The sequence below is a fragment of the Tupaia chinensis genome, unplaced genomic scaffold, assembly GCF_000334495.1.
Source record: "Tupaia chinensis unplaced genomic scaffold, TupChi_1.0 Scaffold000113_1, whole genome shotgun sequence".
In the NCBI taxonomy this organism is placed as follows: Eukaryota; Metazoa; Chordata; class Mammalia; order Scandentia; family Tupaiidae; genus Tupaia; species Tupaia belangeri.
In genome coordinates, this window is record NW_006159577.1 from 506438 (window position 1) to 521008 (window position 14571).

The 14571-nt window shown below is 42.2% G+C and overlaps 1 protein-coding gene across 1 annotated transcript in view; it reads left to right on the top strand.

Moving 5' to 3' along the window:
* The first annotated feature begins 12817 nt into the window (after positions 1–12817).
* The window catches only part of ADAM12 (ADAM metallopeptidase domain 12), a 457774-nt gene continuing 456020 nt past the window's right edge, over positions 12818–14571 (top strand). Inside the window, exon 1 of the mRNA XM_014586073.1 lies at positions 12818–13316. Coding sequence (XP_014441559.1) covers positions 13229–13316 — 88 coding nt within the window. The 5' untranslated portion in view covers positions 12818–13228. The remainder of the gene's footprint in view (positions 13317–14571) is intronic.

Consider the following 14571-nt stretch of genomic DNA (forward strand, 5'->3'; position numbering starts at 1 on the left):
TACTCTATTTAGAATTATTCAGAAAAAAATTTCAAATATGGTATTTCATGCACAAATGTTTACGTACATACCCCTAAAAGAAATGTCACTTTTTAAAATTTGCCAGAGTGTGTGCACACTCATTGGAGAGATACAAGGTAAATGAGAAAACATTCTTTATGAACAATGGTCACACCACAATCTTGTCTTCATTTCTGTCTCATTTCAGGATTTTGGGCATGCATACACATGTGTCCAGGGTGTTTTTCAAGCTGCTGGGTCCTGGACTCAAACTCTGCAGTAGACCATGCGGAATCTAGCCACCTTAACCACCCTGCCATGGGCTGACCCAAAATGACTTTTAAAGACCTCTATTGTATCTTTGAAAATTAACAATAAAATATTTATATCAAGTCGATTTTTAACTTTGTTTATTTCTCTCACTAATTTGTTTTTTTAGAGAGAGATTTTTTGTGTGTGTGATTAAAGAGAGACAGAAAGCAAGAAATCACCCCTGGGGGGAATGGCCATGCTGCAATCCTTTCTCCTCCATTCTCCTCTCAGGATCTTGGACACGCACGTACATGCACCTTACATGTGTTTAAGCCTCCGGGTCTAGGACTCGAACCACAGTAAACTACATGGAATTCCAGTGACATAACCTTTATGCCATCTGCTGGTCCCATTTGTTGATATATATATTAAAAAAATTTTTTTGAACCCTCAAATTTCTCTTAGTTTTCTGGCATTCATTCCTTCAAAAAGCCAGGTTGCTTTTCCTCCAGCACTGAATGCTTTTCAGACATCAACATACAAAATCATCACTAGGTGAGCTTGTTAAAATACAGCTTCCTGGGGTCCAGGATCCCTCACCCCCCACCCAGAAGTAAACCCAGTAGGTCTGGAGTAGCAGGACCTGAGGATTTGCATTTCTAACAAGTTCTTAAATAATGCTGGTGCAGGTCTGTGGACCCACATTGTGGAGCACTGCTCTAGTTTCACACAGCCAGATGTAGCTGTAATTATATCCCCAGGGTATCTTTGAACAGGCTTCTCTGCTCCTTATATATATCTTTAAATCAATTTGGCTAGATTAGTATATAGTGTTGCATGCTTTTGTCAGGAAGCATAACCTTTGGTCCTAGATCTGTTATCTCATCAGGGGTTAAAAACAATGATAACTTAATCTCTTCTTCATTTATTACCTGGCCTAATTCTATAAAGAGAGACTTTCTCTCATCAACTATTTGAATACCCTAAGGTAGACTTCATAGAGAAAAATGAGGATAAATGATATTAACCCATTTTCAAAAATATGAGTTGGTTTTCCAGCATCCTGAGCAATGAAGAGATGTTTTGTTTGTTTTTGTTACCTATTCCAATGAACGCAGGAAGTCAAACATATTGCTATGTTTCAACACACGAAGTTATTCTTATTGATGCTCAAACTTATTGTTATTGATGCTCGAATTATCAACAGCAACCAAAGTATTCAGGTTGGCCTGGGAATTGAACCCAGCAGTCTCATACAAGCTTCCCACCTCCCAACTGGTGACACTGTGTGCCGCCACAGTGGGCCACTATATGCTCCTTTGATATCACTTTATAATATCAACAATTTTTACACTGGAGAGTAATTACATTTTTTACATTTATTTATTAAGAAAATACCAAAGGAAGAGAAGCTACAATGCATTCAATAACACTTTCAAATAAATGTATTAATTCTGATGCATCGAAGTCTCATTAGAAAATACTACTCATGTTTATTCTGCCTACCATAAGCAATAGTAGGTATAAACGTTGATTTGAGTTGCCTACCTAGACAGTCTGCTATGTTTCCTTTTTTTTTTTTTCTTTTAACTTTTGGAGTAATTTTAGATTTGCAGAAAAGTTGCAAAGATAGTACAGAGAGGGACCAGCAGGTGGCGTGGTGACTAAGGCGCTGGACACTCCCACATGGCCGACCAGAGTTCGAGTCCTGAATCTTGGTGGCTTGCTTTCTCACTTACTCTCTCTCACTCACCCTCTGTCTCTCTCTCTTGTCAAATTAAAAAAATAAATGAATGAATAAATAAAATAAGATAAATAATTATTAGAAAAAAAGAAAAAAGAAAGATAGTACAGAGAGTCCTTCCATATCCTTCACCTGGTTTCCCCTTTCATCAGCATTTAAAATAACATAATCCATTTGTCAAAACTAAGAAATTAACATGGGTATGTTACTGTTAACTAAACTCCACCTAGGCTTTATTCAGGTTTCTCTAGTTTTCCCACTAATGTCCTTTTTCTGTTCGAAAATCTCATCCAGGATACCACATTGCATTCAATATCTTTCCATTTTTAATCAACCTAAAACTCTATCAATTATAAAGCATACTCCTTATTTTAAAGATGATAAAAGACAGAAACCCAATGGTTTACTGATGGTGAGATGCTCACAGGATTTAAGTATAAACTTGGGTAGAAAAAACATTTATAAGAGGCAGCCCTGTTTAGGGGAAGTTGGCATTTATAAGAGGCAGCCCTGTTTAGGGGAAGACAATGTTAAGTTTGAGTCTTACACTGGATTAGCTACTTAGTAGCTGTGAGGTATTGATTAATTTATTTAATGCTACTTAGCCTCAATTTTTCATCCACAAAATGGAAAACTAAAATAAACTTCACAAGGTAATAGGGAAGTTTATAAATAACATATGTTAAGTGTTTGGACCATAGCAAGTACTCATTAAATAGCAATGGCCATTGTCATAGTATCATTGTTAGGCAGGCCTATAACTAGCATTTGGGAACTGGATGTCTGGTCATTTGCTGTCCAGAACACAATACTCACAATGCAGGTATGTAAATTTTATTGCACCAGCTTACTGTGAGGTTACAGCTCAACTATGGAACCTCTGATTAAGGTGACACTAAGCTGAAGGAGTTTTAGAGAGGCATTTGTATCTAAATTTGCCATGAGTCATACGTGATTTGCCTGACTTCTGTTCATTAGCTGAGGCTTTCCACTAGCAGGCATTGACATTACCCTGCAGGTATTTTACCAGAAAATAATTATCTAATAAATTAACATATATATATATATATATATATACAGTTTATTTTTTTCTTTTTGTAACAGAAGAAATGCTCTTTTGTGGAAAAATTACTGTGTGGAGACTTCAAGAAGTTTGTAGAAAAGTGAAATTAAATAACAGTTTATTTTGGTGCAAGACAAATTGAAATTCATGTTCAGTTTTTATAATAGGTATTTTCAGTGCACTTTTTGAAGACCTCACATACAGTTTTGATTTCTGGGTTGGGTGGGGGTGGGCGTGTGTTTCTTCCTCTTCTTGTTTTGCTGGGATATGAGAGATTTTTTGCATCATTTTCCAAAATAGAATTTTAAAGTAGGTCAGTGAAAGAGCTTTAAAATAGGTCAATTGCCATAAATCTAAGGAGAAGAAGGAAGTAGGGTTTAGCGCTAGAAAGATTTCATGTTTAGACACCTGGTGCCTGTTCTAAGGCCTAAAGGACTATTTTGAGAGTGGGGGTGACACCAAACACTCTATTACACCATTGCTAATGGCATATACTTCCTTCTCCTGAGACAAAGTTCATTGTTGATTGTTGCCAAGATCAAACTGGCATATTTAAGCCTCATGGCCATTAGGAAGCCCAACCTGGTGTTGGGTGGGAAGACAACACTCGTTTTGAGAAAGAATATCAAGACTTTCTTCTCTCCATGGATAAATGAACAAGTGGCCAGTTTTGAATAGCAAAACCACATTGTTGGGTAATGCTTCTGGTATTCCAATGCAATGGAATTGGACATGGAATCCAATTCCACAACACCCCCACCCAGAGTGATGCTGCAGTTCCCTGTGTGCTGCTGGAAAAGTGCCTAAAAGGATTAAGCTGCAGGAATGGCTTTTACCTTACTTTAACAGTCTCCTCTTTAATGATACCATTGCTTCCTCACCACTTTGGGTCATTTTTCCATATGGCACATAAGACTGTCTACAGCTTGCTTCCAAGAGAGACAGGATTTTTCTGATGGTGCACGGGTTTGATTTCCCAAGACTAGGTTGTGTAAGATTTCTTGGCACTCTACCAGGAAGGGGCTCTCTAATATATGAGATTGTAATTTTTAAAAAAACCATCAAATTTGATTTTTCTGACTGAGGTTCTTCCATGTTAACTTTCTGAGTTATTACCAACACACATTTCTGTTTTCAAATTATTCTGACTCATGCACTCATTATTTTTTTCCATTGTTGGCAATATGTCTAAGTAACCACACTTCTTATCCATTGTCTGATTACCAAAACGAAACAGTTTGAGGTTGTGTAGAGCCTTAAAACATTTTAAAACGGTACCAGAAGTAATAGACTTAGTTAAAAATCAAAGATTTTAGAAAATAAAACATGTCCTGGTACAGATTGCTAGCTCTGTGAAAATCAGTTCTAACTTGATTTGCAATAGTAATGGGCCTTAACTGGAATAATTAGGGAGGTTATTGGAAAAATAGTTTGGGAAAGAAATGAGATGTTGTCCACTTATCTTCTTGGATCTCAGCTATAAACATACCTCCATGGAGTCATGCATTTTAAGCCTGAATAGAGTAACTGTGTAGAGAAGAAAACTCTCAAAGACTCAGGTGGAAACATGGTACATTTAGCCACTCAACCAGAAATTGTTATCTCTTCTCTTTGCCAGCTCTGGGCCAGGCATCATGTGCATATCAGTTATAATAGTGAGCAAGACAGGGGCTTACCTCAAAAGGGATCCTTGTGTTATACAGCTGTGAGGTATGTACAAAAATAATGATAACAACTACTGGTAAGTCTCATGCAAACAATGGCTACATCGAACTGGGGGAACCAAAAAAAGAATTCTTCATTTTGCCTAAAGTGGTAGAAAAGACATCACAAAGGACATGGTCCTTCTTTAGGCCTTGAAAGATGGACCAAGTTATGAAGTGGAAGACAAGGACATTGTGACATTGGAACAAGCATATAAACAACTATGAAGTGTTAAATATTTTGCCAATTTCAGGTGGTCCCATGTAACTAAAGGATGGGGCTCCATCAAGGTGGGAGAGAGATGAACTCAGAAGCTGTGGTTCGTGATCTAATACCAAATAGCCTTCTATGTCTTATGAAGGAAATTCCTTATCTTTCAGAAGGCAATGAGGACTCATTGACACTTTGTCAATTTTATTTTAGAAGTGCCTGTGCAGCAGCAGTAACTAGAATGACAGAAAAATTAGCCCCAGGAGCCTTTGAGATGAGACACTGTAATTACCTAGTCGTGGGGCAGGACTGGAGAGAAGACTTAAGAGGGATTTCTGAGGTTGAATAGATAGGACTTGATGCTCTATTGGAAGGGCATTGTTGAGGGAGAGAGAAATGAAAGGACCAATTATTATTCTCAGGTTCTGGGCCAGCATAAGCAAGGAGGAAATGAAAAGGAAGACCTTGGAGTCAGAGAGACCTAGCCTCCAGTTGTAAAACTTTCAAGTTTTGCATTCTTGGGGAAGTCCCTTCTCAGAGGCTCATTCTCCTCTTTCCAAAGAGGAAAAATAATTAACTGGATGAGAAAAGGGTTGATGAGCTCATGGAGGCCTGGGAAACAAATGCTATTTGTTATGATTAGTTTAGGTAAGCCCAAAGTCTTTCTCCATATCACAAGATCAGGAGGTCTTTGAAGACAGGTCTGTGTCTCTAATCTCTGGGAATGTTTGCTCAACTTTTGGTTCTTTGATTTTTAGTTTAGTCAAGGGTAAATAAAGTTGAAAATTGCCATGAGTGTGGTTTAGGAATACTAAGGAAAGGGAATGCTGGCATGTTTATCTCCAGAGACTCAGTGGCATATTTACCCCACCAATAGGTGGTTGGTAGGCTTATAACAACAGGGTGCTTGGTAACCACTGAAAAATGAAAGCTGCATCAGAGGTTAGTGTAGAAGAAGAAAGAATTGACCCCAGGTCCTAGAAAATTTGTGTCTTCCGTCTGAGTTCATCAAAGAATTACCAGGAGAAAAGAGCCCTGGATAAAAGTGCCCACTAGAACGCAAAACTGAGAGAAATCAGAGAATTGTAGCAAGCCAAGATCCAGAAGTAAATTGAAATAACCACTGAAGATGGAAGACTGCATGCATCACAAGCAAAGCTGGTTAGTGGATGGGTTGGAACACCCCTCTAAAGTCGCCAACCTCAGGACTGTTCAAAATTGCTTCTTTATCCCTAAAGTTCAGGCCTCCAAAGAAGAATTAAGTCTCAACTGCAGGGAGACCCCATCAGATGCAATTAACCAGCTCTCTGCTTCCCTTGGCCTTGTGCAGACCCTTCTTGGAGCTCTGTAGCCATATTTGGCCTCCACAGTTTAAGAGAAATCAAGAAACTGGAGCAGGTCCAATGGAGAGCAGCAAACATGATTAAAGAGAGTGAGAATAGGACCCAAGAGGCACGTTAAAGAAATTGGGGTTGATTTGCCTAAAACAGTAAAGATGAAATGGGAACTGTATTCAAGTGCATGAAGAAGGACTGGTGTCCAGTTATTTTTCATTGTTGAGAGCACAGAATAAGAGGTAAATGGCCTAATTTGTCACAAGAGAGATCAGGTAAAGAAAGAGTTTTGTAATGAATACACATCATGGAATGGCCTTCCCTGAGCCTACTAATATTAAGTAGGTGTGGCTTCTCTCCCTGAAAGGAATTATTCTAGAGATTAGATATGGTGGGCCCAGTTTGTCCTCCCTAGATCTCCCTTCTTCATTCCTCTACATCAGCCCTAGCTCTCTGGACTTCTGGTAGCCTGGGCATCTTTTCACGTATAGAACTCTGACAAGTGAGTGGCCAGCCTGGACAGGTGGGAGCAGCTTTGCTCCCCTTGGTGGATTTCTCCTTCCAAGAGCAATCTAATCTTTCAGCGCCTTTTCTTTTCAATGCATTAAAGATACAACTGCCAGCAAAGCCTGAAGTTTCTTTGGCAACTGGTTAAAAAAAGAAAAAATGTCTTACAACTTCTGGAAGTGATGGTTTAGATCAGATAACTGTATTATTAGTTAACCATGCAGTGATAATACTCATAGAACCTTGTGAAACTTTATGGCCTGAGACAGTTCTGCTTTAAATGTTTTGGTTGTCATGCTTGGGTATACCATCCATCATTGTGACTTAGTCACTCATTCAGCCATCCTTCAAAGAAGTAATTGAGTCAAGATGAAGAACCAAACCTATGTGTCTACTTCCTCCTCCTGACTCTAAAACATAATATAAAAGATAGATTTATCTAATATAGGGTAACAATGCAATTTGTTGGCAAATTAGGATGCTTGTGAAAGTGAAAGGGACACCATTGATAATTATACTGGGAAAAAACAGGGTCCCATGGCTTCTGTATCTACAACCCAGATTTACAAAGGAAATACCCTTGACATTAAAATTATCAGAAATCTTTGGAAGCTATGAAAAAAATACAGAAATGGTATATTTATGTTAGTAATTATGTATTTGTTAGTACTCTGTAACAAATAAGCCCCCCACCCCCCAAATTAGTGACTCAAGACAACAAACACTAATTATTTTGTGAAATTGTGGGTCAGGAATTCTGGAACAGCTTAGCTGGATAGTTCTGCATCAGGGTCTCTCATGAGGTTGCAGCCAGATATTGCCTAGGGCTACCATCCTTTTAAAACTTGATTGACACTGGAAGATCCACTTCCAAGGTGAATTACTCACAAAGCTATTGGCAGGAGATGGTTCTTCACCTCAGTTCTCCATTGACCTACTTGGGTACCTTACAATATGGCAACTGGCTTTCCCCAGAATGACTGGAGTCAAGGAGGAAGCTGAACTACCTTTCACAATTTAGTCTGAGAAGTTACACACGGTCATTTTAACCATATTTTATTCATTAGAACAAGTTACTAAGTCCAGTCCACACTGAAGAGAAAAAAGGATTAAGCTCTATTTCTTGAATGAAAAAGTGTCCTCATATGTTTGGTGGTTCTTGTTATGAGTTCACATTTGTTTTCAAGATTTCCTATTTACCGTTCTCTGAATACTGTCCTTTCACTCGTTCGGCCCTAAGTGATAGTGGAAGGGTTGTCTCAGCATCTGATGTATTGATAAAGGTGCCTCTTGTTCCTATGGGAGTTGTTAGTCACTTGGATTACTTAAAATGGACTCTCTTTGGGAAAGAGATGGTATCAGTAATGAGTTCCCCATCACACTGCAGTTATACATCATTTAATGATAGGGATATGTTCTGGTAAATGTGTAGTTGGGCAATTGCTTCATTGTACAAACATCTAGAGGATATTTACACAAACCTAGATGGCATAGCCTATTACACAGCCAGGCTATATGGTGGGGCCTATTATAATTTTATGGAACCATGGCCATATATGCAGTTCATCGTTGAATGAAATGTTATGTGGCTCATGACTGTATATGAGGGGAAGTTGAATGGCCAATTGGCAGGATGACATTGATGAATATAAATGAGGTGACCTTCCTTTCCCTTTTGACCCAGAGCATCCATGAGTTCTTCCCCACCTCCCTCATCCCCAAGGAGCATTTTTCCTTTGATTTTTAGATGTGCTACTTAAGTACTGATACTGTACAATAATGGACATATCAGAGAATAGAGCGTTTGATCCAGAAGTTCTTTAGAAGCAGTTTTCTAAGGAGGTGAATAGACACAGATTCCTAAAGTGAGAGCTATGAAAAGAAAAATGGACTATGTGTTATTAAAGGCTGAGAGGAGGAGTTTCAATCTCTCTGAGAAATGGAATTAAAAATATTTCCAAGAATCTTAATCAGGAGGCGATTGTGTTTGTTTACTTTTGCAGCAAGCCTTGGGAACTGTGCTTGGAGAGATAAAAGCTGTTCTGTGAGTGTGTCTGAAGGTCCATCAATAGGTCAAGCTACAAAGAGGCTGATCCTTCACTTTCTGTAGGAATCAGGAGTGGCTGCCTGTAAAATCCTGGCTTAGGAAAATTTGCCTCCATTTTTCATCTGCTGTACTCAAAGTAGATTGAGCTAAATGTGAGCTTGGGTAAGAAATAAGTGCCCTGTTCTTTGTGAATGCCCAGGCTGTTAAACAAAAATAGCACACAGGAAACGGTACTGCAAAGGTCAATTCTTCTAGAAAGGAAAGGACAACAAGCCATCTATCTGAAATTTTAATGAGCAGATCCTGGCCTCTGACCTCACACCATTACCTAACAATCCAGTATTGAATGTGATGTCGGCTTCCATTTCCTGTGAATGAGGAGGCAGAATTCCCATCCAAAGGCAGACCATCTGCCAGACAGGAGATTTGCTCTTTGCCTAGCTGGCTGTTATTGACATGCATGAAGTCTTTATGGATAGAGTGTCAGCCCAGGTTCCTTGCTTCACAAAGGTGGTGAATTAGAGGGTTGAGAAACAAGGCTTGCAGCGAAGATTTCTTTCTTTTGCTCCCTCTCTCTCTCTTTCTTTCTCCTTCCTCCTTCCCCTCTAAGCAAGGGGTGTTTTGTTTCATCCAGTCAAAACCAACCAAGGACACTTAGCCTTTTAGAGAAAGCTTTGCAATTTTCAGGTTTTTTATTTTTTTATTTTTTTTATTTTTTGCTTTTAACAACCTTAATAGTCAAGACTTATAGTCAAGAGCGAACCAACCAAAGACAGTTTGGGGGCACACTTAGCCTTTTAGAGAAAGCTTTGCAATTTTCAGGTTTTTTATTTTTTTATTTTTTTTTATTTTTTGCTTTTAACAACTTAATAGTCAAGACTTATAGTCAAGAGCGACAGCTTCATAACAAAGTAAAATATAAATGAAAATTAAGAGACTGTATAAGGCACCTGGACCAGTGCAGAGTACATATTATGAATAAGCCATTTAATCAGTTGGAATGTTTCAAAAGAACAACAGCTGGGCTTGTCCCAGAGCAAATCTGTACATTGACCTCAAAGGAAACCATTTTTAATTATTTTACTCAGTGTTTTGAAGTTCTATGAAGCATAGTATCAGAATTGTGTAGATATTGGGACCAGTAGCTAGCATATAATGGCCATGTCACTGGACTCTCATGTAGTCGACCGCAGTTTGAGTCCTGGACCCAGTGGCATAAACTCATGCTGGGTGCGTGTGCATGGGTGCCCAAGATCCCGAGAGGAGAATGGAGGAGAAGGGACTGTGGTGTGGCCATCCCCCCTGGGGGGGTGATTTCTCACTTTCTATATCTCTGTCCGTCTCTACTGGCGAGCGCATGTGCCCTATAGCAAAAACCTCCTCCCCCCCAAAAAAAAAAGAAAAAAAAAAAAAAGACGCACTAGACACTTGCTAAACTGTCCCTCTCAGACATTCCTAATCAAAATCTCCAGCACAAACACCAAGGAATTTGAATTCTTAACAAATATCACCAGTGGATTGGGAAGAACTGCATTAACTCATTTAATACTCACAACCACCTAGGAGATTTGTATTTTAGTTTTGCTTACAGATTCCAAAAGTGAAGATTGGAACTCAGGGTTAAAGCCATAGGCTGTATCTGCAAAAACATCTGAAGTTGGGCTCTGACATATTTCTTTGTCGTGTGGTTATGGAAAAGGTAATTAACCTCTGTATGCTGCAGTTTCCTCATCTACAGAGTCAAGGTTGTAAAATGAAGTAATTCAGGGTAAAATACTTCAGCACAATTCTCAAATTATATGAAGTTTGTAATAAATAATGTAGTCATGAACAAACAACCTAACTATGACTTAAACAGTTAAGTACCCAGCTCACACTGTACAATAATGGTGATTTATCAGTTTTTCCTATGGGACAGAAAAGTCTTTGAAGGTAAAAAGCATTTCTCATTAGTTCCATTTCTCAAGTCCCTAACATAGCTGTTGTTAACTTCGACTCGGTGAATGTATGAACAAAGGAAAGACATGTAAAGCTTGTTGGTTAGTTGTGCCGGATTTAAACCTGGGCTTGGCCCTAAGCTTTGTTTCCAAATTGAGTCTTGAGGTGTCCTTGCATTGGGAAGGGGACCTGTGACCAGTGTGAATCGTGCCACTGTGTGGCCCCTTCCTGCTTCTTTTAAAGTCCTGCATTTTGTTCAGAGAGTTGACCTGGTTAGAACCTGGGGGTGAGAGGGTGCTCTTGAGAAAAGCTACTTCCCAGTAGGAAGAGATAGTAAGGGAGAGAAACTTCCTTAAATGCTGGCTAACCACCTCCTAGAGTGGGGACTCATTCAGGAATTTGAATTGGTGGGAGATCCCATAACCAGGATAGAATTTCTACCAGTATTTCTAGGCCTTGACTAAACAGTTAAACCACCTGCTGTTTTCAAAATTTCCCTAGCTTGGGACCAGCAGTTAGCGTAATAGCTGTGTCGTTGGACTCCCACATAGTCAACTGCGGTTCGCGTCCTGGGCCTGGTGGCTTAAAACTCACGCCGGACGCATGTGTGTGCATGCCCAAGATCCCTAGAGGAGAATAGAGGATAAGGGATCCCCCCTGGGGAGTGATTTCTCGCTTTCTGTCTCTCTGTCTGTCTCTGTCTGTCTGGCGAGTGCACATGCCCTATAGCAAAAACCTCTCAAAAAAACCCCCAAAAAAAAAAAAAAAAAAAAAAACTCTAGCTACACACATTTTAGAAGATTGAGTTAATTAGCCTTTGGGGGCTTGGCATTGTGTTTAACCCTTACTATTCTTTTTTTTTTAAGAAAGTTTTTTTTTATAGGGTATGTGTGCTTGCCAGAGGGACAGAGAGACAGAAAGTGAGCAATTCCCCCCCCGCTCCAGGAGGGATGGCCACACTGCAATACACCCCTCCTCTATTCTCCTCTTGGGATTTTGGGCAGGCACTCACATGTGCTTTGTGTCAGTTCTAGACCGCTGAGTTCAGGATTTGAACCACGGTGGCCTATGTGGGAGTCCAGCGCCCTAACCATTATGGCGTCTGCTGATCCCTAACCCTTACTATTCTAAGCATCTAAGGTTGGAGATCACCTGAGCTCCGACTTCATGTCTCAATCGACCCCTCCTGTCTCTGTGGCCCCTCCCTGCTGTTCTCAGTGGTTCCAGTGACGGCAAAAAGCCTTGCTATAAAAACTGACACGCAGGTTTGCATAGGTTATGGGGCGGAAGAGGCAGAGTTGGCCTAGAAGTAGGTCTGAAAGCAAATCATTCTTTTCTTTGGTGTTTGTCTAAACACCTGGTGCTTCTTCCTTGGTTTCCAGACCTGGAGAATTGCATTCTGCAGATTCAGGAAGGCACCTGAGAATCTGCATTTTAACAAGCCAACCCATATGCTTTCTACTGTCAGGAAAGTTTGGAAGACATCTCCATACACGCTTTTCTGCGACCAGGCCATAGAAAAGACCTGTCAGCCAACCTGACATAAAACCAAACGTATCAAAAGGGCAATGCCCAGATGCCTTGTGCTTGCGAGTCCAAGCTTATTTCTCAGGGGCGAGATGCCCAGGTGGGCTCAAAGACCGGCCAAAAGGGCGCCCGCGGGCCTGCGGACCGCTATTCAGATCTGCTACCCGTGTTGCCTGGGTTCCCGGCGAGGCTGGGAGCGAGCAGCCGAGTCATCATTTCCAGCCTCAGCCTGGAAAGCTGGACCGTGCCGCCGCGTGTGCTCTTGGCAGCCGGGAGCCCGGGGCCCCGCGGCCACATCATCCTGGGGCGGGGATGTGTGCGCTCTAGGCGCCCGCGCCCCCACCGAGCCACGTCTGTGCAGTCGGTGTGCGCGGCCCGGGAGGCGCCCTGTACGGAGCCGCCCCCGGGGGTGGGCGAGCAGCGGCTCTGGGCGGGGCCCTGGCGGGGTGCCTTGAGAGGTCTCTAAGACCAGCAGGACGCCGACGGGCGGGAGCTGGGGGAGAAGATAATTTGTTCCGAGGTAATGAGAACGGTGACTGTTGGCGGTGGATCCATTTCACAGGCCTGCCTTCTCTCACTAACGATCTTCCTCGTCCCAGGGCCAACTCGGACAGTTTGCTCATTTATTGCAACGGTCAAGGCTTGCTCGTGCCAGAACAGCGCGCGCGCGCAAGCACACACACACACACACACACACACACACACACGGGAAAACTTTTTTTTAAATGAAAGGCTAGACTAGTTCATCAGCAGCGCGGGCGCTGCTTGAGGGGTTCGGAATTGACTCGCTGCTGCAGGAAATCCCTCCGGTCGCGACGCCCGGCCCCGGCTCTGCGCCCGCGTGGGATGGTGCAGCCCTTGCCGCCGGGCCCCAAGAGCTGCTGCACTGAAGGCTGGCGACCATGGCAGCGCGCCCGCGGCCCGCGCCCCCAGCCCGCGCCCTCCTGCTCGCCCTGGCCGGGGCTCTGCTCGCGCCCGGAGCAGCCCGAGGTAAGTTGCCTAGCCCAGGCGACTGACTGCTCGTCCCCGGGTACCTAGCGCAGCGCTGGGCACACTGAGTGTCTGGGCTGCCCCAATAGGCGTTGCCCCGGGCGCATCCCAGTGTGGCTTAGGCTGAACCTCTTCCAGGTGCCAATTCACTGCGGAAGGGGTGGGGGCACTTGGCCCAGGGCCCGAAGCGGCCAGTATCTCACTTGGATGGCACAGCCTTGGGCCGTCCGCTCCCTTCTTGGGTGACTTTTGCTCAAATGTCTCTCTCTATCTGGAGTCACACGTATCGCTCAGAATGATGCGCGTCCGGTCATCTTACTGGCCGTGTCCAGTAAATCTTCCCCAGCCCAGGCTCTGGGTCAACTCTCCATGAGGTTTTCTTTCACCTGCTACCCCACTAATGAACTTGGGGGACTTGCAATAACTACGCAGGTGAGGCAGCCCCTTCCCCGCAGGTGTGCCTGCTGCGCTCCACAACAGTCTTCATTTTAAAAATGGACTCTGACCTTCTTTCATCCTCTTGCTCCTCTTCCGGGATCGCTCCGGAGTTGTTAGTGACGACCAAACTTTACCAAAATTTGTCTACCTCTCTCCACTCAGTTTCTTGGCTGTAAATAATCGCTTAGATCAACCTAGTGTAAAACGAGAACTTATTTCGGAGTTAAACTAAAGTGCGGATATTATCGCTTTTTTACACTTAGAGTTCCCCTAGTTGGAGCCCCTTAAAGTTGGGCACCTGTGGATCTTGTTTGCATAATGAGGACTCACCCAGCAGGTGCCTTTTTAAAAATCCAAGAGCTTCCCCAGGTCGTCGTTGACGGCTTCTGCCGCTAGAGGTGCTGTCGGTCCACCAATGAATGCATTGCCTTGGCCTCAAGTTCTAAATTTCTATGATTCTATAAAACAGGCATTTGTTTTTCAGCAACTGGCCTCAATCACAGACCGTTACCTCTTTATGGTAGGTTTTATTTTGCAATTGCCACTGCTAACCTCTACCTTCCGTAATGTGGTACAACCCAGTTCTTGTTAAAATGCACGCAGCAATGAAGACCAATTTGGGAATTATTAATTAAAAGGATTTCTCAAAGCAATGAAGAGCAGTGAGAAAGCCAAACAAGAACACGACTGGTTATTTAGAAAATTCTATGGCCCTCAAATGAAATAACAGGAGCCAAAGTGTGTTGAAAGACTTTAGTACAAATTGATCTTTTCCAAAGTTGATTGAGAAGAAACTTTAAAGAAATCGAAACAGAGT